The sequence below is a fragment of the Ptychodera flava genome, chromosome 19, assembly GCF_041260155.1.
Source record: "Ptychodera flava strain L36383 chromosome 19, AS_Pfla_20210202, whole genome shotgun sequence".
Taxonomy (NCBI): Eukaryota; Metazoa; Hemichordata; class Enteropneusta; family Ptychoderidae; genus Ptychodera; species Ptychodera flava.
This window is the reverse complement of record NC_091946.1, coordinates 2,243,670-2,270,836: the sequence shown is the minus strand read 5'-3', so window position 1 is coordinate 2,270,836 and position 27,167 is coordinate 2,243,670. Positions and strand designations below refer to the sequence as shown.

General features: G+C 37.1%; 3 protein-coding genes across 7 annotated transcripts in view; 2 read left to right on the top strand and 1 right to left on the bottom strand.

The window, feature by feature from the left end:
- The window catches only part of LOC139118364 (histamine H2 receptor-like), a 149,433-nt gene that overhangs the window by 7,313 nt on the left and 114,953 nt on the right, over positions 1-27,167 (bottom strand). The gene's annotated exons all lie outside the window — the stretch shown is intronic.
- Positions 16,373-22,978, top strand: LOC139118362 (uncharacterized). Its single transcript, XM_070681652.1, has 6 exons — positions 16,373-17,314; positions 17,722-17,825; positions 18,651-18,716; positions 18,920-19,022; positions 19,724-19,815; positions 20,648-22,978. The coding sequence occupies exons 2-6, from the start codon at positions 17,790-17,792 to the stop codon at positions 22,097-22,099; spliced, it is 1,749 nt and encodes a 582-aa protein (XP_070537753.1). The 5' UTR covers positions 16,373-17,314; positions 17,722-17,789; the 3' UTR covers positions 22,100-22,978.
- On the top strand, positions 22,311-26,888 carry LOC139118363 (uncharacterized). The gene has a single exon (XM_070681653.1). It carries the CDS (start codon positions 22,311-22,313, stop codon positions 23,415-23,417), a length of 1,107 nt encoding a protein of 368 aa, XP_070537754.1. The 3' UTR covers positions 23,418-26,888.

The window sequence follows — 27,167 nt, the reverse complement described above, 5'->3', positions numbered from 1 at the left end:
CTGATGGTCCTTGTTATGGTTAACGACCTCAGCACTAAGTTTGAAAAGATGAACATAGTGCAATTCGCGACAGAATGTTTACAGGCAGTTTAAAATAATTGTATTAATTATGTGATTATGAGGAATTGGACCATTTCAAAAACTCAGAAAGTAACTTGGTTTTGTTTGGAAAACGCTAAGGTAACATCCTAAATCATATGATATAAAGAGCTGACTGATCAAGATTCACATTTGTTAACCAGTAACTTGTCTCCACGGATTTCTTGTTTTATCGTGTTGAATAATATATAGACAAAACATTCTTAGCTTGATTATATATCTCATCGAAAACACAGCATGACGAAAAAAGCATCAACTGTATTTGTCAAGCAAAGACAAGGCAATAGAACTGGCAGCACACTAACAAATTGCAACAAATTGCAATACAAACTATATCAACTATTGCTTGCTTCTTACTTGCACACAATTAAAAACGACATATAAGAAATTAAACTTTTAGGTGATTCTTGAATCATTTCATTGGTAAGCCAGTCGTATTATATATCACCGATGTGATGTGGTTCTCATTGCCATCTTTAACAACACAAGTTAGAAGAATTTAGCGTTAAGGTTGTGTGTGAAATATATTATTTATGAATTAACGGCCGGTTGGTGCTGTCTCAGGATATTTGGGTACATACGCTATGATTATTTGTCAATTATTATATTTCATTGAACAACCCATCCATCCGTACACAGTAGCTGATAAATAACCTCAGTCAGTTTTCGTTACGGTGACTATTATGAAAGTTTCAGTTCATCATATTCTTACAATAACACGTTTTGCTCGCAGTGTCTACAGAAGAATATACTGCGGCGCCAATTATGAGTGAATTGAATACAATTGATGAGACATTTACTACAAGATTGCATCGCGGAAGTTGACGCCTAAACCCCATATCAATTTTATAAATAATTTTATGATCACTTTGTATTCGTTGGACACATCTATGAAATCGAGTCAGATGAATATTAGTGTACTCAGTTCAAAGCTATACGATAGGCGATAGACGGTAGACGTACGATTCTCAAAATTAAAGTCTTGACTAATACTGCTATGTACAACCATTCTAGGTGTAATGTTCCCCTGTAAACCCACATAAAATCAAATCGCACATAAAACAGGAAAAGGAGATGAAGAGGACTCACCAAAACATCGGCAACTATTCAGAATTAGACTCAAGACAGCGAAAGATGCTCTTTATTCATCTTAAATTATCAACTGTTGTCATTATTGCTTACAACTGTAATCTCGCTGTGTTACGATTGTAAATTTTACTGCAATTGGCTCCTCTCTGCGGCCAAAGGTGAAATGTGTTATACAAAAGACAGCAGAGTGGAATTCAGCTCGTCAATGGCTAAAACAAAGTACGGTTGGCTGAATTCGTTAGTGAATATCTACTTCAGGAGGTAATTGGTAATTCGCATTGCCATGAATGTCGTAATCGTTTTTGTTCCTTCTTCAGTAATTTGACGATCTTGACGAGTCTTATTTGTGTCGGCTCTGTCTGTGAATTCCTCGAGCAAAGACACTCTTATGCTGATGTCTTCTCATCTTGTCAAGAACTTCATTGCTTTCACTCTAAAAGCCGCAATCGAAATTCCAATGACAGTTTTAGTCGCAAAAAAGGATGGACTCAATTTCTTCTTCACGGTTTATTTCTTAATTTTGTATCGATTGAAATGTGTTTTTCTATTTCACAACACATGCTGGAATTGAATAACGGCCATAGATAAAACTGCGCACACGCACGTTCCTTAAACATTGCAACGATGGTTGGCATTACCTTTGTGATTGTCGAATAAATTCTCCGATATCGGTTTAAACTTCAATAGAGTCTTAACGGTGGATGGTATCATAGATACGGCACATTGAAGTAACTTTCACCACAGTGTTGAACTCAGATAAATATGCCATTTTGACCTTGTTTGATCGGAAAACTAACCCTGTGCAACAACACCTGACAATCAGAGTCTTATTTGAGTCAAGGGAGGTGACTATTTATTTTGTTAGGAATAGTTTTGGCAAGTAGTGGCCAGACGTTTCTTGATCAATATTCCAAGTCTGTGTAGCAAATAGTTCTTTATCAGTCGCTGGAGTAAAACTTTCCCATGGGCAGTGATCACTGTATTGACTTGATAGATTAGTCTCCTTGTTGATTTTTTTTTTCCAAAATTGGCAGGCTTCCAATGTTCTGATCAACATTTTTGGTAATTTCAATCTTTAAAATCTCATTCAGAAGATTAAATTCAACACCAACATAACTTACAAACAACAGCATTCCGCGGTAGCTGCATTTTGCGAAGAAAAACAAAACATTTCTGTTTAAGCACTTCCTTAAACAAATATTTTAAGCTTTCCTATGCAGTGTAATACAGATAATATCAAAGTATGGAACCACATGCAAACTGAGCAGGCATTTCTTGTATTTAACGTTCTTATGTACGCAGTCGCGTTTGATGATTGTATCTTTTGCAACCTTCAATATTCTATCGCTGTAACTAATGCCCCATACTGCAATATGTATAGTATGCCTTAGTAGTCTGTAATACGTAGTATGCCTTGCTAGTCTGTAATATGTAGTATGCCTTTATAGTCTGTAGTATATAGAATGCCTTCATAATCTGTAGTATGTAGTATGCCTTCATAGTCTGTAATATGATGTATGCCTTCATAGTCTGTAATATGAAGTATGGCTTCATAGTCTGTAATATGAAGTATGCCTTCATAGTCTGTAATATGAAGTATAGCTTCATAGTCTGTAATATGAAGTATGCCTTCATAGTCTGTAAAATGAAGTATGGCTTCAGAGTATGTAACGTTCTTAGCACTTGCTTTGTTGAAAATGATATGGCTACTATGTTTATCGAATGTTAACTCTAACTATAATACTGTTAGTTATTGTTTTGAAAATGCAATTTTATGCTATCAATAATGCAGTTGTTTGTTTTATCGTCAACATGTGCAAATGTTGATGCGAAGGTAATTTCAGACCTTGTTTATTTTATGTCACAAATAGGTAAAGTACATTAAAATGTATTTGCTTGACGACGAAATCACTGACTGATTCAACATACTCGACACAACTACACTAATTAAATGTGCTCCGTTGAATCAAATTTTACTTGCACAATATCTTTAATATGGAAAACAACTGAGGTCAGCATTTCGCGAACATCTGTCGCACATGATCATATTTAAAGTGCAAATAAGTTACTGTCGTGAAATATTGGACCATGTCATTTATCAACCGATGTTGGTAAAATCAATATAATCCAACACTCGGTGTTGCTTAAGAGATATCATGATGCAGATATCCTACGGTTAACGCAAGCCGTGGAGAACGAAATATTTACATTTTTCTTTGCCATTTACCAATTAAATCAACAGTTCGAGATTTTTTGTAGATAGCACATTGCAAGAAATAAATTCAAAAGTTTACTGCTGTAATGTATACATGTTTGTCAAGATATAAGGATAGTTAAGATGAGTGACTGTAGAGGTATAATACATAAAGAGGGGAGAAATTGTCTTACGCTTCATAATACTAGTATTGTGCGACAAGCATTCAAACAGAAGTACAATGTAGAAAGGTTAGTTTATAGGATTTGATCCTCGACTGGATCATAAATACATCCGAGGTCGATGTACGTGATGCAGTAGCCGGCTGCGTGATAAACAATTCCTAGAGCTTACAGATCTGAAACAATTCCAATGAAAAGAGTCCAACATATAGAGGCGATCGTCCAGGATTGACTGGGTGAATTTTTCATTTGTGCGCTTCCAATTATCTATCGTGAAGGCAGAAATAATCAGCTGATTGTTACAATTTAAAATATTGTCATTTCAAATCGTTTGTGACATGATATTAAAGGGATAGAGTCGTCGAAACTGCGCTTGTGCGAGTTTCTTGTTTACAAACAATGTATTTCGTGCACGATATCTAGATTATAGTTGCAACATTTAAATTACTTGATGTAGATTATGAGAGACATGTCACCATGGTACCTTGAATACAGTGTTTGCATTGGTCGTAGGGGTCCCATACGACCTTAGGATACAGTGTTGCCATTGGTCGTAGGGGTCCCATACGACCTTTGGATACAGTGTTGCCATTGGTCGTAGGGGTCCCATACGACCTTGAGATACAGTGTTAAAGTAAATGATTTGCAGATCATTGTTATTTTATATCCATGTTTACGTCTTTGTTAAAATTGGCAGATAAATCTGACACTATCTTATCAGTTATTAAAGTTTTTGTTTGAATACAGAAATTCCATGGCAACTCTTAACCTTTGAATGTGCAAACAGTCTGTCGCGGAAAGACTGTACTCTAAGGGCAGTTCCATTCTTTCCTGTTATTCTGTTGGAGTAGACTAGAGATAAATGACACAAATGTAAATTCAATTTGGATGAAACATATCAGCAGAGGTTTCCTCAAAGGTATTCGTATTTAGAGCCATTGGTACCATTGTGGTTCCATAGGTTTGCATACTAATGAGGTGACATTTATGATTTAGATGATAAAAAAATCTCCATTAAGCGAATTGTAAGAACAGCTCATCTATGAAAACTCATCAAGTAATTTTACTTTCTTCAAAATATGAATGTTTGTTCAACACTCAACGATGGAAATGCCGCCACTTTCAAGAAAATCAGCTCTTGTTCGACTGAAACGTCAGACGAATGGACGTTTACGGAGATACTTGTTAAATGCAGTCTGTGAGCGAATAAAGACATCGGGTGAGCGTTGATAGAAATTGAGCGGGCCTCTACGCAGCATTCCTTCTCTCAAAGGAAATGTTAAACTCGAGAAGCCATAATTACAATTCAGGTTGTCACCTTGTTTAGCGTTTTAGATAAAATTACATTCCTGAAATTACAGTCTAAAGATGTTTTGTGGTCTGAGTAAGATATACGATACTAGATTTTGGTGAAACTACCTGTGTTTTAAGAAGAAAACCTATAGGGCGATTTGTTTTCATTATTCATCATAATTCAAACATAAGGGGTATGTCTACTTGCCGCGAAAGCCAGTGATCTGTGATGTTTACACTTCTATTCTGTTACGGATGACTTTACTCCGACCTTAGGTCTTAACCATAAATTAAACAAATGTTCAGGAATACTAACACTTTGATCAGACAGATTTCTTGAAATAAACAACGGCGCGAAGCATCAAAGACAATGAAAACACATTCGACTAAACGTTCATGCATCGCATGAATGTAAGAACACGTGGTGAGGTTTCAAAACCTGCAAATTCCAGTTATAGCTGATTCAAGTATGCAGTTAGTCCATCTCATTAAGTTAGTATGCGCCTCGAACGTGAAGGACCTTTGTTCACACTTTCCTAAAAGAAACTTTCAACCATACTCTTACCAAATCGAGAATAAAAACTAAGCGTCACCATGCAAATTTTGGTGCCAGAGAAAAAATTATCTAACATTTACCGATATATTCGAAATTCAAGGCCGCCATCCCTGTGTTAACTCTATGGAGAAAAATAAAATTTTCAATTTTCGAAAAAAACAAAGATGGTGAAAATTTTCTTTCTCCGTCTGAATATCTGTCCACAAGGCGCGTTCTACCTTAAATCGAGAAAATCATATCCTCGCCTGAGCATCACTAATCACCTGTTTTCTCGATTCGTCAAATTCTGAAAGAATGAAATGTATGACCACATACGCATCTTCATGTAACTCAACCATACAATCCCCTACTGTCAACACCTACTTCCTTTCCTGTGGATTTGGCATCTTGGTAAACAAGTACGCGAAAACGTCAGACTGAAGGTCTCTTATTGGTATTTCAAACTGTTCTCCCCTTAAACTCCTCTTTCCTGGCTGTCATTCTGCAAACTACGAACGAGCACCATGGTTGATTATCCCTTTCCTTGCCATATGCTTACCGTAAGTCACCATGTCTGGGTTAAAAACCGACACAGAGTGACGTGGTACAGCTGGCACACTGTGCTTACATAATCAGCTACCGAATCGGGCCTCGCTTGCGAATAATTAGAACTCCAAACAGATCAGACAGATGGCTGTGATGTCGCATCTCAATCAAGTTTGATACATACACTGTTGCTAATATTGCTCAAATGCCGCTTAATAAAACCTATTTGGGCTGAAGCTCAGTAAGTCTAACGTTTTGAACGGGCATATTAAAGCCGTAGATTACTTACCGAGAATGGATCATCACAGTGCTATTCATGCAAGTGAGAGATCGACTCTGTCTTGTGGTTAGAACTACAACAGCGCGTCACATACATTTTGACCACCCTCTAAGGTTGTGATAATTCGCTCTGTCTTTTGATCTCGCAAAGGCTAAGAGCGAAATATTTACGACGGCATTCAGATGACAGAATTACCCACAAACGATGAAAAAGAAAGAAAATAATAATGATCTACCGAATAAAAAATATTTCAAAGGTAAAATAGGACACCAGACAGAACGTTTTATTCAAAACAATATTTAGAGTGACAAAAACACGTTATGCCAGTAGTAAACATAAAAATACATGTCAGTAACAAACATAAAAACGGGACAAATGAAGTGATTCATTAAGAAAAAATGGAAGAGAAAATGATTAACTCTATCCATCAACTGGTCAGACTAATTTTCATGTGCTTTACGATAACGTTGCGACTGATCAAACTGGATTTATTAAATTGATTTACAACCAGATTTGATAACTTGTCAATGTTTTATATAAACATTCCAAATCGATCATAAAAAAGGTATAATAAAGTGTGTGTGTGCGACACACCTTCAGATCTTAAACTGCAATAAGTCAAGTTAGCTATCAACCAATGCTGAGCTACATTGAATTTAGCCTTTGACTTACAAGTGGCTCCAGGCTTTCGAGGTTGCACTTGGTCTATCATATTGAGGCGTTTATCTGACTCTTGTTTAAAATTCGTCCTATACCGAAACTGTACAACACTGAGAAGACACCATTCAGATAAGAGCTCTAGTCTCTTCCTTGTAATAATAATAATAAGATATTCCTAACAATTTATGGATCTGTTAGGCAGCATTCACAGACACCTCTGGAGGGGAGGGGGTGTGAGATTCCTAAAAAGTTCTCAGATTTTTTTTCAAATACCCTAACAAACTCACAATGTGTTTAAGTCCCCTTCTGACTTGCTATATTTTTGAAGTCCCCCATTAAAAGGCAAAATGTGGCAGATATTGTGCTTCGTCTAAAAATATCAAATCATAATATATTGGAGTTTATTGTGGGCAAACTATAAAAAGTTTTCCCATAAAAACAAGCTATATCACTACATTTATATGTTTGTGATTATTCAAGTAAATGTACTTTGCTTGAATTGGCAGCTAACAAGTGCATTTGATTTTTTGATTTCATCGATAATGTTGATTCACTATTCATGGTAGTCTATGAGAAAACTATGAACGCGTATTTTCCAACACGAAACTAGCAATATCTGTTCATCTATAGACGTTTGATAACTGATATAAATGTACATGATAAGCATGGGTGTTTACAAGTGCACATGTGTACAAGAAATTCGCTACAAATGTTGATCCACTATACATGGGAGACTATGACAAAACTGCGAATATTTTTTCCCAATATAAAACTCGCAATATTTGTGCCGCTATGGACCCTGAATAATTGACATAATTGTACTTCGTTAAAAGAGATTAGTTACATGCGCATATGTGTACAAGAAATTTGATTTTGGAATTTCACCGAAAATGTTGATGCACTATGCATTGTAGTCTATGAGGAAACCATGAATAAGTTTTTCACACACCTGTGTATTTATAGACGTTTAATAATTGATATTAATGTACTTGATTAGACTAAGGGGTCACAAGTGCATGTGTGTGCAAAACTTTTCATTTTGGAATTTCGCCGAAAATGTTGAGCCACACTATACATTGTAGTCTGTGAGGAACGAATAACACATAGGTTACCGTTATCCTCTCCCAAATTGTTATTCAAAGGTTGTTTGATCTGAAGTTTCCAGTTGTTATTGGACGCTGTTACGCCCCATGATTAGATACTAGGCATTGTGCTGTAATGAAACACAAACACTTATCGATCGGTGACAGATGAGCATTTATGTAGATTGTAGACATGAACAAGGTTTTACCATTGTCCTTGCATTCATTTGAACGCAGTTTAGAAAAAGGCATGTTTTAAATGTAATTTAAGCTGGTTTCTTAAATTACACTCATTTAAATCAGTGTTAAATTTGCCAAGGGTTGAATTAGCATGCAAACCAAGATTCTCAAACTTCACTGAGATATTAACAAAGACCAGTGGCCCTGTAGCACCAGCTCCGCTAATAGTAAATATGTCGTTGATTGAAACAATATATGGAGGGTCATCATTTTCTACATTCGTATTATATAAGTAATTGTTTTTATGAGTTCGTACCGAAGACCATCCTTGCGGTTAGAAGTGCAAAATCTCTTAAAACCTGGTGGTACAATTAACCCCAAAGGATAGATCAAACTATTCGGCGACTACTGTGTGTCTCTTGACTGTGTGACGTCTTCCAGTCTATTCCTTGTCGGTACTTGTCGGGAACTATAGATGTAATATCGTCCCCAAATGTAATGAAATCACCCATAAGTGTAATAAAACATCAAACATAAGTGTAATAACATATTAACCGTAAATGTAATTTCAAAAAGAACGATAAATGTTATAGTAATTAATCACTTACATTTAAGGTTGATTTTTGTTACATTTATGGGTGATATTACATTTATGGGTGCATTTTATTACAATTATGGTTGATGTTACTTTTATGGAGATTATTACATTTGTGAAGGTTACAGGGGCAGTCGGATTTGTCTTTATCTAAACAACAAACTGTGCTTTTTTGAAGCCTCTTCATTTTTGTGTATTTTTGCCTATTATCTTAGGCTCTCCAATGCAGTGTCGCTAATTTTGCTGTTTGTGTCCCAGATTGAGTGACAGATCACATCAATGTGTTCTCCATGTCTGCGGTGATAATAGAGCCTGTATACCGCACAGTGTAGTAAACAGGGAAACCAAGTTACATAAGAGTAAATCCAATGCAATCATGTTACAGAAGTTGCATTATAGTGTGTATCATTTACTAAGTACATTGACCAATAAATCAACACATCAGGATTCAATTTCTGGTACATTTATAGTTGAGTTTAGTACCTTTTTGGTTACTATGCCTGTTACGTTTATGGTTGTGTGCTGGACTGTTTTATTACATCTGTTGTTGATTTTATAATAATTATGGTTAGTATTACATTTATGGAGACTATTACATTTATGGAGGTTACATGAATATGTATCGCCAGGACAATCACACCAGTGTTGATGTGTGCATGGATGTTATTTCTAAAGGACGGTTTATGATTTTTTTTTTCTCCGTGAATTGTTGCTATGGTATTTATGGCAAAGAAGGTATCAAACTAAAGAAAATGACGGTTTACTAAAAAAACGGGCCATAAAAGTTGCAAAATGGAAGTGACTGTCGGCAGCAAAGTAGCCGGCAACATTATCGCTTCCCGTATCGCTAATCTACTTTATATCTGTCGTAGATTGAATGTATGTCGATCTCTGGTGCAATGTATCGAAAGTGAAATACATGTATGACAACTATTCGATAGCATAAATTATATAATCAAATTGATACTGTTCTCTCGTCAGGCGCCATTAATAGAATATTGATGGAATATTCTATTCTCTTCCATTCTGAACCTTACATCTCAGGTTGTTCACGCACACCATTATTTTTGCAGAAGTTTGCGACTGTGGTAATGACATTACATTATCGGCACAATTCTAAAAGTTTTACCACATTTACGATGCCAACGTTGTCAGACAAATTACGTCAATTTGGCATTTTTGACCACCTCAAGTATGATATGCACGGTTCGCTGTACCAGGCCTGCCCATGCAAATATAAGAAAAGGGTAGTTTTTCAACGTACATCGTCAGATTTGATTCAACTTAGGCCAACTTGTTTATTTCTATTTTGTTAAATTATAACAGAATCAGTACGAAACGTATTTAATTCTTGGGTCACGTGACCAAAACTGATATTTTCCCGCTTAAATCCATTATTTATTAAAAAAACAATATTCAAACCGGTGGTTACAAGATTTTGTCGTTGTTTCTGCATATTTAGCAAGAGTACATGTCATTTATCATACATAAAATGTCGCAATTTGGCATTTTGAACCGGTCAATATGGCCATTACACAAACTTGTGTGCTATTTTACATTAACTATCCATTTTAATTTAGATAACTTTGTGTTTTGCGGTTAGAATGTACAATTACTCGCAAGATATATGATTTTGGCGGGAAAACATCGTCAGCTGGTTACATAACTCGGCTCGTATCTTATGATATTCTCAAGTTTCGTTTTCCAATATAAAGGAATATACTTTGGCCAAATTTCACACCATTTCAACCAGAACATTCCTTAAAATTGCTTCCTTGCTAATATGACATGCTAATAATCTTACAGCCAAGCCTTAACATACATGAGACATTACAACTCACTATATATTCCGAAGATGATTGCTTGAAAGAACTAACAAACCATGAACATTGCGTAGATGCAACAGTTAAAGTTAGTGCCTAATCGTTCACTTTTGATATCAAAGCTGCAATACACATTATCAGATTCGTATTTCAGATTTTTATAAACTTACGTCATGCTACGTTTAACAGTATAACAAATAGATTTTTTATTACTTACAAAATCTATAACAATGCCAATTCCTGCCACAATACACTTACTGGACAGATATACAACAAATCGATCAATAACAAGGTCTATAGAAAGGTAACAGAACAAACTCACTGAGCACCGCACTGGGCAAGAACAATATAAATAGTGCGACACATGTCGCACCACAACTGTGTATAACTCCGCCTGACTACAGTTTTTATAAACTTACGTCATGCTAAGTTTAACAGTATAACAAATAGATTTTTTATTACTTACAAAATCTATAACAATGCCAAAATGTAGGAGAATTGCAAGTTACACCTTTTTGTGTATAATTTGCTAGATGTGGTACCTGGTGAAAATGATAAGCGCTGAATATGCCCGTACGTTGGTTTATTCATGTTTTAAAACATCCTTCGTATAAGAGTCCTTAACTCTAGAATGGACATAATGATCCATAAAGACAGACCTAGTTTTCCAGCGGCCTAACTTCATAACAATGTCTGGATCACAGTCTGTATCAATAGCCACTGTAGCTCCTGTCGGCCTGAAATCCTTGGCTGTGTAACCCTTCCCCCCAAGGCCCGCTAATGTGATAGCCTCATCCATGACACTGGGCAAGAACAATATAAATAGTGCGACACATGTCGCACCACAACTGTGTATAACTCCGCCTGACTACAGTCAAAATATAACCTTGATTGTGGCATCTATCCATTATTAATTCAGATGATATCAGCGTTAACGGAATATTAGCCAGAACTGCGGTAGTTCTAACATTACCGAGAAAGGAGTAAAAAAGGAAACAGCTGCATGTACTTAAGCTAGCATTCATATATTTTTTCTCTTTCAGAGATTCTCACCACACAAAACGCTTTTTCAATATTGAAATATTGTCACCTCCAATTACTTGTCTGAATTCCATAGCAAGCAATAATCTTGTCGCCTGGCTTCGACAGATGTGTAGTTGAGTATTCGATGTGGTCTTTCAGATGCTATGGGAAATCGCGTTCTCTTTTGATTGCACGTCAATGCTACTCTAGTATGCTTGCATTAATGCGTGCCATTAAGTATGGCTTTCGACAGCACCGTGTGCTAAAATAGCAATGACCGCGGATCAAAAGGATGAAATAGAGGAAGCATTTTAGTGACAATTAGATTACAGCGCTGTGTACTTGACAACCGCGTGAATGTAAAGTGAGCTGAACCTTTGCAGTGTAATCAACATATCTTAACGTGACATAATGAGTCATGACGTAATACGGTTTTCCATATAAGGCATTATGTCTGAAAATAGAAAGAGTGAGACACATACATACATGCGTGCATACATACGTACGTACATACATACATACATACATACATACAAACATACATACATGCATACATACATACATACATACATACATACATACATACATACATACATACATACATACATACATACATGAGTTTTCTCTCTACTGCGCAATTGCGCCTATTGCGCATTTCCAGCCATCGTCTGCCCTGAAAAGTTACTGACTACGCGGAAATCGTGCACAAAGCACAGCAAGCATATACTGATATATGAGGGGATGACCCAAGCACATAGTGTAGCGAATTCCGTGTACCAATGATGGAATTTGGGGAAATTCCACCTTTAGCATTGTGTAGGCACACGTAACGCAATGCAACACAATCTTTTGATCGGCGCATGGGGATCGGTGCATATTTGTATGGATTTAAACTCCCAAATTTCGACCGAATCGTGTCCAAGGGAACAAATACGTCAAAGTCCAAGTCGGGTTGACTTGTGGGTGACAAATCAACAGATGATAGATAGCAACCGAGCACATCACAAGCTGCCAAAGATCATGATGTCGATGTTAGTACGGGTGCTGCATGCGACATAGACGACGCAACTCAAAGACAAATAGAGAGACTGTCTCTCTATTTGTCTGTGCGCAACTGAACTGGATGACGATCGTAATGATATCGGGGAAGCGTTTCCTTGGAAGGCAAAGTCAACATCAAAAGTGACTGCCCCCTAAAATGTCAAGTCTGCCCCCTAATTTTGATGAATGGGGCAGAAAGTACCCCTTTCAATTATTATGCAGAGAGAACACCGTACATACATACATACATACATACATACATACATACATACATACATACTTGGAGCATGTAAGATATAGATAAACAGGTAGACATACGTACAGCTAGTCATACTGGTGACATACAACTACACAGCATCTCACAAGATAGCGTATTTTGCCTGTCAATGGCAAGTAGATAACTAGACATTGAATTTATCGGACATGATTCAAAATACACACGCACGCTTTTCCGTTTTAGTGAATTTACTAAAACTTGTTCTAGAAAGGGCATCTTCTTTCAATAGGACACGGAAATCAACTTATTCAGAAAATAGTCTCATACAAGGTCAAAATCCTCCTGGTAAATTATATTCTCTTCAAAGTTCAAACTGCAGAATACCAAACACTGTATCAATGTAACATGTGGATCGTGCAGGACTCTTGAATTTATGACAATGTGAAACTGTCTAAGCATTAAATACTACCAAAGCGCTGAGGGCCATCGTACTTCCTACTTCAATATTTCAACGCGACTTCTCACTTCAAAATTTCATTTCTAAATTTAGAAACTCCTACACATTTCTCACTTCAAAATTTCGTGCGACTTCTCACTTCAAAATTTCATTTCTAAATTTAGAAACTCTTACACATTTCTCACTTCAAAATTTCGTGTAATGGGGACTTCTCACTTCAAAGTTTTGCTTCTAAAATTAGACACTTCGACAAACTTCTCACTTCATAATGTTGACCACCCACAATTCCTGTAACAAGATGGTGGCAGTCAGGACACATGGTCGAGACGACTGAGATCGTGTATGTTTCGCGATTTAGCAGGTAAGATTTTCATTTATTTTATCATGTCAGTTGATGTGTGCAATAATGCAGCTGCCGCGAACCTAATACCGAGGTACGATTGAAAACGTTTGAACACACGACCGATGAAATAAGATGATCAACGAACTGATCAAGGACGGTGATTCCTCCATAATTAAAACATTCCCCCATTATTTATGAGCGAATGTGTGGATAGGCAATATTGTCACTCACAGAAATCTCTCATACATCAATTGCGTAAATACTTCTTCGATTTATGCAGATTTCCTCAACAGAGGTCTACGGACATTTACTCGAACGAGCTCTTATATTGTTAGAAATTGTAGTGCTGTAACTTAGGCCTTCTGTTTGAAGACTATTTACAACCGAGATATTTTACCTGTAAAAGGTAACATAAAAGCATAAAAAACATCACAAATGAGTTTTAGTTTAGGTATTTTGTAATAAATGACACTGAAACGTTCATACATCTGACAACAAAATTAAGTTTCTGAATTTATAGGCTCTGGTACGTATTTCTCACTTCAACTTTGTAGATTTAGACTTTGGCACGTTTTTCTCGCCTACACTACAGTATTATTATTTATTATTTAAGTTTCGCGAGGACTTCTCACTCCAAAAAATGTCCAACTGCTCACTTCAAAAATGTTCGACTTCTCACTTCAATATTTCGCGAGGACTTCTCACTTCAAAAAAATTCCTACTTCTCACTTCAAAATTTCGCTCTGACTTCTCACTTCAAAATTTCGTGAGGACTTCTCACTTCAAAATTTGGCTACGACTTCTCACTTCAAAATTTCACGAGGACTTCTCACTTCAAAAAAATTCCGACTTCTCACTTCAAAAAAATTCCGACTTCTCACTTCAAAATTTCGCGAGGACTTCTCACTTCAAAATTTCGCGAGGACTTCTCACTTCAAAATTTCGCGAGGACTTCTCACTTCAAAAAAATTCCGACTTCTCACTTCAAAATTTCGCTACGACTTCTCACTTCAAAATTTCACTACGACTTCTCACTTCAAAAATTTCCGACTTCTCACTTCAAAATTGTGTTTCTAAATTTAGACCTATCTACGCATTTCCCACTTCAAAATTTAGCCATCCCATAATTTCTTTCACCACATGACACAGAGACTAGATGGTCGCCAACGCTGGACATTATAATCACCGTAACACGGTAGGACTGTCTCACGATTTATAGTTAAGATTCACTTGATCACGATGGCCAAAATTCGTGTAAGCTTCGCGATTTATAAGTTAATTTCATCGTAAGTCAGCTGATGTGTGCAACAATGCAGCTGGTGCGAGCTTTACCGAGGCAACGTTTAACATGTTTGGACAACTTACTGATCAAAGATGATCAACTTACTGATCAAAGGACAGTAATTCCCTCACAATTAATAAATTACTCTCCCATTTATGAGCGAATGTGTGGATTGATAGTATGAACACTCATTGAAAGCTGTAACACATCAATTTGTGTAAATACTTCTACGATTTCTGCTGTATGAACAAGCACTGTCCTTAACGGAAGTCGACCATCATTTACACGATACTTCGAGCTGTAGGCCCTAAATAATCCTTATATATCAGGCTGTAACTTAATCCTTATATAATTAGAAATATCGGGGTAATACTGTAACCTAGTCCTTCTGTCTGAAAAACATTTAAAAGCGAGATATTTTAGTCTTCAAAAGCAATACAAAACATCATGAATGTGTTTTGGTTTTGTTACTTTCTATACAGTAAAACTCCAAGATCTTACAAATCACATTCCTAAATGCAGACTTTATCACGTACTTCTCACTTCAAAATTTCGCGAGGACTTCTCACTTCAAAATTTCACTACGACTTCTCACTTCAAAATTTCGCGAGGACTTCTCACTTCAAAATTTCGCGAGGACTTCTCACTTCAAAATTTCACTACGACTTCTCACTTCAAAATTTCGCGAGGACTTCTCACTTCAAAATTTCTCTACGACTTCTCACTTCAAAAAAATTCCGACTTCTCACTTCAAAATTTCGCGAGGACTTCTCACTTCAAAATTTCACTACGACTTCTCACTTCAAAATTTCGCTACGACTTCTCACTTCAAAATTTCGCGAGGACTTCTCACTTCAAAATTTCACTACGACTTCTCACTTCAAAAATTTTCCGACTTCTCACTTCAAAATTTCGCTACGACTTCTCACTTCAAAATTTCGCTACCACTTCTCACTTCAAAAAAAATCCGACTTCTCACTTCAAAAAATTCCGACTTCTCACTTCAAAATTTCGCTACGACTTCTCACTTCAAAATTTCACTACGACTTCTCACTTCAAAATTTTTCCGACTTCTCACTTCAAAATTGTGTTTCTAAATTTAGACCTATCTACGCATTTCCCACTCCAAAATTTAGCCATCCTATAATTTCTTTCACCACATGACACAGAGACAAGATGGTCGCCAACGCTGGACATTATAATCACCTAGCTGTGATATCGCCACGGTCCCTGTGGACTGTGGCGATGACCCCAATGACCCGATCGCGTTCAACATACGCCACAAGTACCGCTGCGATATCACAGCTATATAATCACCGTAACACGGTAGGACTGTCTCACGATTTATAGTTAAGATTCACTTGATCACGATGGCCAAAATTCGTGTAAGCTTCGCGATTTATAAGTTAATTTCATCGTAAGTCAGCTGCTGTGTGCAACAATGCAGCTGGTGCGAGCTTTAAATTTACCGAGGCAACGTTTAATATGTTTGAACAACTGGATGATCAAAGATGATCAACTTACTGATCAAAGGACAATGATTCCCTCACAATTAGGCCTAATAAATTACTCCACCATTTATGAGCGAATGTATGGATTGATAGTATGAACACTCATTGAAAGCTGTAACACATCAATTTGTGTAAATACTTCTACGATTTCTGCTGTATCAACAAGCACTGTTCTTAACGGAAGTCGACCGGCATTTACACCGGATATACTTCGAGCTGTAGGCCCTAAATTAATCCTTATATTATTAGAAATATCGGGGTAATACTGTAACCTTGTCCTTCTGTCTGAAAACCATTTAAAAACGAGATATTTTACTTTTAAAAGCATTACAAAAACATCATAAATGTGTTTTGGTTTTGTTACTTTCTATACAGTAAAACTACAACATCTTACAAATCACATTCCTAAATGCAGACTTTGGCACGTACTTCTCACTTCAAAATTTTGCTACGACTTCTCACTTCAAAAAAATTCCGACTTCTCACTTCAAAATTTCACCACGACTTCTCACTTCAAAATTTCGCTACGACTTCTCACTTCAAAATTTCACTACGACTTCTCACTTCAAAATTTCGCGAGGACTTCTCACTTCAAAATTTCGCTAGCACTTCTCACTTCAAAATTTCACTACGACTTCTCACTTCAAAATTTCAGCACTTCTCACTTCAAAATTTCACTACGACTTCTCACTTCAAAATTTCGCGAGGACTTCTCACTTCAAAATTCCGCTAGCACTTCTCACTTCAAAATTGTGTTTCTAAATTTAGACCAATCTACTCATTTCCCACTTCAAAATTTAGCCATCCCATAATTTCTTTCACCACATGACACCGGACAAGCTTCAAGATGGTCGCCAATGATGACATTATCACCGTAAAACGGTAGGACTGTCTCACGATTTATAGTTATGATTCACATGATCACGATGGCTAGTAAGCGTTGCGATTTATAAGTTAATATCATCTTAAGTCAGCTGATGTGTGCAATAATGCAGCTGGCGCGAGCCTTACCGAGGTAACATTTAACCATAGACCCTCGAGAATAACGTTTCTCGAGGGTCTATGATTGAACATGTTTGAACAACTTACTGATCAAAGCCTTTGACAAAGGACAGTGATACCCCCATAATTTATAAATTAATTGTTGTTTGTATCGGTGTTTATGTTTATAGTCGTGTTGTTGTTGACCAATAAAATTCAACGAACATAAGTCTAATCATATCAAGTTCAAATAGCCTTTGTGAAAGCTGATGGTTTGTGTTACATGTAACGTTTACGTGTTATTGCAGATCAAGGCCGCGGCCGCTGAGTCTTGCCCATCACAACGTCGCTGACCTAGAACTTCTATTAGTCCAACATGGCGGCTAATATACGAACTGTAGAATTACAGCAGGTACGTTAAACCAACGTATGCTCGATATTCAGTGATCTTGACTCAGGGATAGCGATACAGAGTTTTCTGCACAGGGCTGTGTTTTTCATCGTGAGATTTGATGATGAGAGTGTTTGAGAGTCGCTACAGCCGAACGCAACAAACACGAGTCCATGCAACATGTACACGTGGTACTTGTCAACCGACTGTGCCCCAAACCACACAACAATATTGTAGCCAATAAAGCTGTTGCCATGCATGCAGAGCTTGATAGAGTGAGTGGTTTGAAACCAACAAAGTTCAACGTCGATAAGCGAGTCATGTGAAAGTTACTGAAACAGCGAGAGACATTAGGGAAGCGTCAAATTACAGCTGTTTTGCATCATCAGCGGTGGACGATTTCATCACTGCAACTCCCATGACAAGGGCAAGACTGCTTTTTCTACCCGCTTCAGCCACTTCGGCAAATGTGCATGCTTTAATTGAAGAGGGGTCAAGATACCATCATCCAGGGGTGATGGTGTACGGGTTTGAATCCTCATCAAATAAACCTAAATGTATTGTATGGCAAATTACATAATCATTTTGTGACTGCAGCTGTAAGCACACCCGGTACGCCCAGCCATATGTACATGTAAATATGCACCATTCATCATTGCCATATTCCATCACTGTACAATGTTGAGTTTTATTGATGATATTATAGGTATATGCATCAGTGATACCAGTCAAGCTTTGTGTGGAAGCTCTAGGCTGTCTATTGGAAAGATTTGAGTGGCTATTGCTCTCAGGGAAACCAATATAGATCTCTATAATTTTGTTTTTTTTCTTGTCAATGATTCACAGCTTTTGGTAGCCCTGTTTGACACTAGGAGAGGAGAAGAGCTTTTCCATGTCTTTCTACAGGAACAGGTCAGTAAATATGACATCATCTGTGATTAAATAAGCTTATTTTTCTTCCTCCAGTGAATATTCCTCGAATTCCTCTAAAATAACTTTGCTGTTTCAAAGCATTGTCTTTTTTGTTCACCATGTGAGGTTCTGTAGAATGTAATGCTGTCTTATTGTATGTGTTTTCCCTATACATTAAAAAATTGAAACTGTTGTATAATTAGGTGCTGGATAAAGAAACTGTTTCTCTGATGACTGATGAAAGCTTGAAGGCTATGGGATTGAAAGCTGGAGAAATTGCAAGGTTAAAAGTTGAAGTGGCTAAAGGTAAGTGAATATCCCTGTGATATTTGTATATAGTTTCAGGTTGTTCTGTATATATGTAGCTGTTCAGCATAGTTTCTCAAACTAAGGGAAAGGTGAACAGAGCACTCAATGGATCGTTTGACTTCCATGACCATTAGAAAGGATCATTTGATATGCTAAAAGTCTGTCCTGGAAGGTTTCGATGGGGGTTTCTGATGAGTTTTAAATTTAGACATGAAACTTGTATAACTTAATTGTTTGTTTAGTGAAACTTGTAACATTATTAAAGTTGCTTTTGATGCATTCTTAATCAAAGTTGCAAAGTCTGGCCAATGTAATTATTGGGATATATATATATATATATATATATATATATATATATATATATATATATATTGTATATAAACAAAATTACTTCAAATTACTTAAGTTTCATGCATCCTGCAATCATCAGAACTTGAATTCATTGATAAACAAAAGCACAATGGTTATTTGATGCACATTGTTGTTACATGCAGAATATTGAATGTCATCGTTACAGGGAGTTGAACAAGTCATTGAAATTCATTACAGAACAAAGACACAGAAGAAACACAGACAAAAGTTCCAGCTAACATCTTATAAATCCTGTCATTGTAATGCCTTTTGTAATTTTTAGTTGAAACATCCACTAACTGTATATCAGACCATGATTCTGTTCTTTTTTGGTTGTGCTCTCTCAGATGAAAAGAAAAAGAAGGTCGTTGATTTGATTGAGCAAATACGGCTGAAAAATGTGAAGAAAGGAAATGCTCGGAAGTTCAAAGGTCAAAGGGTATGTCCTGATTTTCATACTAGCCAACCAAAGTCTTTACTTCTAAAAGGCAAGGAAAATTTGTATATTTAAATCTATAAGCCCAATACTTTTAGCAAATCCACTGTCTACATGAAATCTAGCTAGCATTCATAATGTTTGAACATTGATCAATGAAAAACATCCAAATCTAATAACAGGACTTGGGCTGATGTGTGTCATCACACTATCCCACACAGTACCATAGAGATGTATTTGTATTGTTGTTGAAAACTCAGTTAAGTCCTTCTGGTGATGTGCAGCGTGCTCAGAAGATTATATCTGATAGGTTGATTGTCACTATTCATAACAACCGAACTTAGGGAGTTAATTTGTATTATTCATTTATAATGGTCAGATTCAGCCACCAAATTGGATAACAGCTCCCAGGACGCTGCACATCAGCAGCAGAAGGACTTAACTGAGTTTTCAACAACAACAGAAAGACGTCTCCATGGTCCTGTGTGGGATAGTGTAAATTAATGTACTAACATTCTTGTAACATCTGTTCCCAACTGTCAATAGCAATACCAACTTTCAGTTTTCTAATTAATCATCCCAATCAACATATTAGATAGATGAACTGGTATAGGAGACATTGAAAAACTGACTGAAATATAACGTGACCAGTCGTCCAGCAATAATCAATCTAAGTGGCATATATTATTGAAACTCTATGTGACAAACCCCCAAGCACCTACTCCAATTTTTCATATATTTCTCAATTTTCATGACAGATGTTCATTAACCTGCTATCTTGCCGTTGAAAGTGTCATAGACTGATTTTACATTATGTCCTTTTTATTTCAAACAGGTCACTCACCCAGTGGCAAAGACACAACATTGCAAGGTTAACATTGGATGGTTACATTCTGAAAATGGTCAAACTTTCAAGCAAGTAAGGTTGCAAGATGGTGGAGGGACTAGAATTTTGGACTTCCCTTCAAGTGATCTGGTAACTGTTGACAGCATTAAACAGAGAAGTCTCAAGGTCTTTGCCAAAGGTATCACAAAGTTTCTGTCGGCAGACTCTGTGACTGCTAGTGTTGGTAACTTTAATCGGGAAGAAATTGATGACTTCAAAACCATTGATGGGGAAACGTGTGATTTTACTGAATATTTGAAATCACATGGACTGTATGCCAGTAAGATTAAATTATACTTACTGACACAGCCTAATCTGTCTCTGCTAGACAACAGGAAAGATACCTCAATGACTGAATCTGATGAAAGGGTTGAGCAAACCAAAAAAGTCACTGAAGCGTCTTCTACATGTACATTGTCAGATATGCCATCCATATCAGATATTGGACCATCTACACCAAATGTTTCACCCCATATCTCAGCTAGTACACCTGCTATGGGGTCTGATATGCCATCCATACCAGAAGGTGGACCATCTACACCTGCTATGAGGTCTGATATGCCATCCATACCAGAAGGTGGACCATCTACACCTGCTATGAGGTCTGATATGCCATCCATACCAGGAGGTGGACCATCTACACCTGCTATGAGGTCTGATATGCCATCCATACCAGAAGGTGGACCATCTACACCTGCTATGAGGTCTGATATGCCATCCATACCAGAAGGTGGACCATCTACACCTGCTATGATGTCTGATGTGCCATCCATACCAGAAGGTGGACCATCTACACCTGCTGCTATGAGGTCTGATATGCCATCCATACCAGAAGGTGGACCATCTACACCTGCTATGATGTCTGATGTGCCATCCATACCAGAAGGTGGACCATCAACACCAAATATCTCACTCCCTACCTCATGTAGTACACCTAACACACAGACCAATCCAATGCTACATGAACTTGATGAAATTGAAGTAAGACAAGATTCTGTCAGTCAAGATGATGAAAACTCAGCGGTGAAAACCCTAGCGGTGCACACAGAAGGTCAACTGCCAGAGTTTCAGTATAGTAAGATTGACATTTCATATTTCATGGAGAAGGAATCAAGTTATTCAGAGGTGGTGACAAAGTTTTCTACAATGAGCAGATCTGAATGTCATCAATATACGTCAATGTTCGACCCTGATGTTAGTGAATGCAACCTTCGTGACATTGACCCCATACAGCATGGGTTTAAAATTCAGGCCATTTCAAAGCAGGGAAAACAATATTTAGATTATACCTACGACAATGATGAAGTAAAGTTCACTTTTCCATCTGCAAATGGTGAAGAAAATACCAAAATCATTCTGCATGGTCCAGGAGAAATCTATGGATATGATGGTAATCAGTGATACTTGGTGTAGTGGCATCATGCCATGGACAAAGTGGCACTGTCTACACATGGAAAAAAGATGGCAATATCCTGCTGCAGGGTTGTGATCAATGCTGTTGTGCTGCTATTGAGTCTGGTATATACAGTGTTTCTGTAACATTTGATGAACTTGTGGAAGAGTCTGAGTCTGTGCTGTTAGACATATTGATCTATCTGAATGTCTCCAACAAATGAGTGAAGAGCCATGTCATGACGAGTTGTGCAAGAGTGGTTTAAGTGAAGCCACTACCCAGAGCAGTACATGTACATCGGGTGTGATTAAAAACTCAGGAGTAGTGAACAACCAGCCAACAACCTCACCAAGAGACACACAGAAGGGAAGGCAGTTAACCGAAGCAGCAGATCATGTCCCAAATGTTGAAACCAATATTTCCAGTCACTGTGAGAGAAAGCAGTGTTGTAGCAGCAGTCCGGGTATTCCTTCTGTACAGATGAGTGATGTAAAATACAGTAAAAAAGATGAGATTGGTAGGGGGACATTTGGTGTAGTCTACAGAGGTAGCTGGGCAGGAACATATGTAGCTGTTAAACAAATAAATGTGAGAAATGTTAAACTTTTCCAGAACCGGGTGAAGAGGGAAATTGAAGTCCATAGCAGAATAAGGCATCCCAACATAGTTCAACTCATGGCTGTTGGAACTGAAAAGAACCAACTGTATATAATTTCTGAATATATAAATGGAGCAAATCTTGAAGAAGTTCTCTTTACAGGAGCAGACTTCAAAATACATAACAAACCGTATGTTGCCAGTCAACTTTGCCAGGCTGTTTCTTATATGCATTGTAATGGAATCATACACAGAGACATTAAACCTGCTAATGTATTGGTAACAAAGGATACTTTGGTCACAAAAGTGTGTGATATGGGTATCAGTAAGCTGAAAGAGATGCATCAGACTCTTCAAGGTGGAACTCAACTTGGTGTTCCAGGAACACCTGCCTACATGGCACCTGAGTGCCTGCTTGAAAAACAAGCTGCCACACCAGCATCCGATGTCTGGTCACTTGGTGTTACACTGATAGAGCTTTTTACTGAGCAAGATGCCTGGAATCTTGATGATGATGGTGATAGTGCTGGTGAAGAGGAACTAGTATCTCCTCTCCAACCCCTGTATGCTATAATGAAACGAAGAGAGAAACCAGAGTCTTTGAAGCTGATGTCAGCATCCTGCAACAATGCTGTAGTGACTTCCAACGTAAGCATTTGTTTGGATTATGAACCCTTGCAAAGACCAAGTGCATATTCACTTATCAAGTGTTTCCCACGCACAGTGTAAAAGCTAAAGGTAGACACAAATCCGGCATACATTATTCTACATTTTAGCTCCTCGGTTTTATATACTGAGGAGCTGTGGCACACAGTCCATGTAGCCGACAATGAGATGCAAATTATATGCGGTAAAGGTCTCCTCGACTAACTTTCAGCTGGTTGCTCACTTTCTACTATTTTTATAGTATTTTATACAAAGGCACAGACTTATTCTACCTTCAACTTAAAACTGATAGTGATTTTGTAGCTCATTCTTTACTATTTTTCATAGTTTTTGGTAGCCGGTAACAGACACTTCGTGTTCGTGTCGGCTACATGGACGATCTGCCGGAGCTGTTAGAATTGAAAACCAGTATGGCGGCGTCAACTTTTACTTCCTTCTGTCAACTTTTACTTCCTTCTGTCAAGATTTGGCGTCAACTTTTACTTCCTTCTGTCAAGATTTGGCCAATTAACTTCCGTCTGTGTGTCCATGTGTCATGTGATAAACTGGTGGGGGCCAATTACAGTGATATTTGATCAAGCTGCAGAACTTCATTAACCAAGGTGTTGTTTTAATAGATGTGTATCTGCGATTTTTACGACATTAACACAGCATGGCTTGAGTTGGTCTTGTTTACATCTTTAATCAGCTATATGCTCTCAGTTACACAACACACCAGGGCCACTCCATGCATGTCAAACAGAGAAACATAAACAAATCACCACACTTTGCAATGTCATGTATCTGCATTTTTACTTGTGATGAACAAGTGAGCATGAAAGTTCAGGTAGCTTTGGGAATTGACTGGCTAGACCAGCATCATATCAACTTACATGTTCAAAATACATTTGTAAATGTATTTGTGGAGTTCCTGATTGGACTCAATGGTGCACTGCAAGAACCTTTTCAACATAGCGATTCTAATAAAACGTAAAAAAAGACAGTTTGTTACAAGCATCCTTTTCACTGAAACACTTGCAAACATGATTATGATGTGTTCTATTACTTGTAGCTCATTTCATTTATACCATTTAGACAAATTTTTCACTATTATTTCTATTTTTAGCTTTAAGGTATTTTTAAAGTTGTAACAGCTATAGTACTTTCTCTTTCGTTCTGTTTTTGAGGTATACTGTGATGAGAATGTTCCTCACAGTATTTCACGATTCGATTCATTTGTAAGAACTAGGATTGCAATGATTAGACCGTTGTTAACAACAGAAAACTTATCATTGTGTCCAATTGTCAGGAATTCCCAAAATTGTTTAATATGTAGATTCACTGAGACTGGACAAGTGAAAATTTCAAAACCTTCCTGAACTTTCAAGCTCATTTGTTCATAACGAATAAAAAAGAAAGATACATGACATTGCAAAGAGTGGTGATTTGTTTATGTGTCTCTGTCTGGCGGACAGTGGAGTGGCCCTGGTTTGATGTGTAACTGAGAGGTGTTGCTGATTAAAGATATAAACAAGACCACATCAAGCCCAGCTGTTAATGTCGTAAAAATTGCTGATACACGATACCTTGGCTAATTAAGTTTTGCAGCTTGATCGGATTTCATTCTAACTGGCTGTCAACTTCAATGTGTTTTTGGTACATAGAGATAACTATGGGAGCAAAGTTTTTCAACAAAATGTCACATGACCAGCCACTTCCTGTGTTAATTATGCACATACCTAATTCTGGGCTTCATAATTGAGCTATAGTTCTGATTTTTGTTATGTAGGGATAACTATGGGATACAATTTTTTGAAAAATATCACGTGACCTCGATTACCCTTGTGCTCGATTTCACAAATACTACTGTAGCCTTTCATCTTTTTTGCATATTTATTGCTCTACTGTTAGACTATTGCTTTGCCTTACTCTTGATAGGAAGGACAATCATTGTGCAAACAGACTGCAGCTTGAACTTTTAACACTTAACCAGGTGGAAATGAATGTGAATTCACTTGAATGGCCACCCAACACATATTAGCTATATTGATAAGTGCATATGTAGTGTTGCATTTGTAAAGGAGTTGATTAAAGAGAACAAACATTGTGAAAATGTCCAAAAGTAATCTCACCTGGCTTCATCAGACATATAGTGTTATTTTCTTGAAAGTGTATGCCAAAACCTTTTGATTTGCTTGTATTTGATCTCAAATGACATAAATGTGTACAGGCAAATGATTAGTCGTGCAGATTTATGCAGTTTGCCATAAAGAAACCTTCAAAGTTCAACCCTTTTGTGTGTTTTTGTGTTGGGATTTGTTGAATGTTAAAGATGTGTTGCTCTTGTTTTTAGTTCCCACGGACAGCGTCCGGGGGTACTTATAGGTTTGGTCATGTCCGTGTGTGCGTCCGTCCGTCTGTCTGTCCATCCGTTCACGCAGATATCTTAGAGATACCTGGAGCGATTTCATTCAAACTTGGTACAAGGATTACTTCATATGTCATACATATGCACGTTGATTTGTTTTGTGATACGATCCAATATGGCACCAGGCGGCCATTTTATTGTGATTTTTACATGTACAGAGCCATAAGTCAGACATGTGTTAACCGATTTTATTCAAAGTTGGTAAAAGGACATTGACCAATGTCATAGATATGCACGTCAATTTGTTTTGTGATACGATCCAATATGGCTGCCGTGCGGCCATTTTTTTATGATTTTCTCATGTACAGAGCCATAACTCAGACATATTTCCACCAGTATCATTCAAAGTTGGTACAAGGACATCGACCTATTTCATACATATGTAGGTCAATTTGTTTCACGTCATGTAGCAGTATCATGTCAATTATTGAAGTTTCGTAATTAGGTTGATATGTCAAGAAATACTGCATCAAATTTCATGAAACTTTGCACAGATGTTAAGCTCACATTGCATTAACAGTGAAAAAGACATTTATGAGTGTCATTTTAATTAATCTGTAATTGCATATGTAATGAACTATCCTAATTAGAGTGATATATCCGCAAATACAGTGTCAAATTTGATGAAACTTGATACAGATGTTGATCTCATAGTGTTGTAAATACTGCATCAAACTTTATCAAATATGGTACCGGTGATAATCTGTTAGTGTTAGGATACTACGCAAAAATATTTTGCAACATCCTGTCAATTAATTCCTAGTTGACTCATTTAATGACCTTTTGGCCTACATTGGTTTATGTTTTCATCACCATGGAACTCATTCTTGGCCATTGAGCGCCATCTGTATCAAAGTATTTTTATCACAGACCTAATTAATGAAGAGAACCTTATCCTCTCTGAGGACTTGTAATCAAAATACCCATTAACAAGTGGGGACTGTGTCATCAACGATGACTTGTTAAGGCTGGTTTTTGAGAAAAAAGAACTGAAAATGCCTTTTTAAAAGCAAAATAATACATTATGACTTGATATGTTGTTTTATCATTATTGACATGTTTCTACTTGTTCACCCATTCTTGCATTCATCATTGCAATAAAATGCTGTGAAAAAATGAACCTGATGTGGCCTGCATCTGTTCACCTTGATCTTAAGGTAATATGCACCTCAAAAGTGAAAGACTTGAACTTTTGCTCAAACTTGCCTCAGTGCAACTTTCCACCATTCTCTTACCAAAGCAAGAATAAAAATCAGGGGTCACCTGGCAAACTTTGGTACTAGAGAGACAAATAACTTGCGATTTCTCGATATTTGACATTCAAAATGGCCGCCATCCCTGTGTTAACTCTATGAGAAAAAATAAAATTTTTCGATTTTCGAAAAACTAAGACGGTGAAAACTTTT

Bases quoted from the DNA above. Each gene is read 5' to 3' on its own strand.
- LOC139118362 (XM_070681652.1), top strand. From the start codon at position 17,790: ATGGCGGCTAATATACGAACTGTAGAATTACAGCAG. The intron at 19,023-19,723 runs GTAAGTGAATAT...GTGCTCTCTCAG, and splicing joins AAAAGTTGAAGTGGCTAAAG to ATGAAAAGAAAAAGAAGGTC. The intron at 19,816-20,647 runs GTATGTCCTGAT...TATTTCAAACAG, and splicing joins GGAAGTTCAAAGGTCAAAGG to GTCACTCACCCAGTGGCAAA.
- LOC139118363 (XM_070681653.1), top strand. From the start codon at position 22,311: ATGAGTGAAGAGCCATGTCATGACGAGTTGTGCAAGAGTGGTTTAAGT.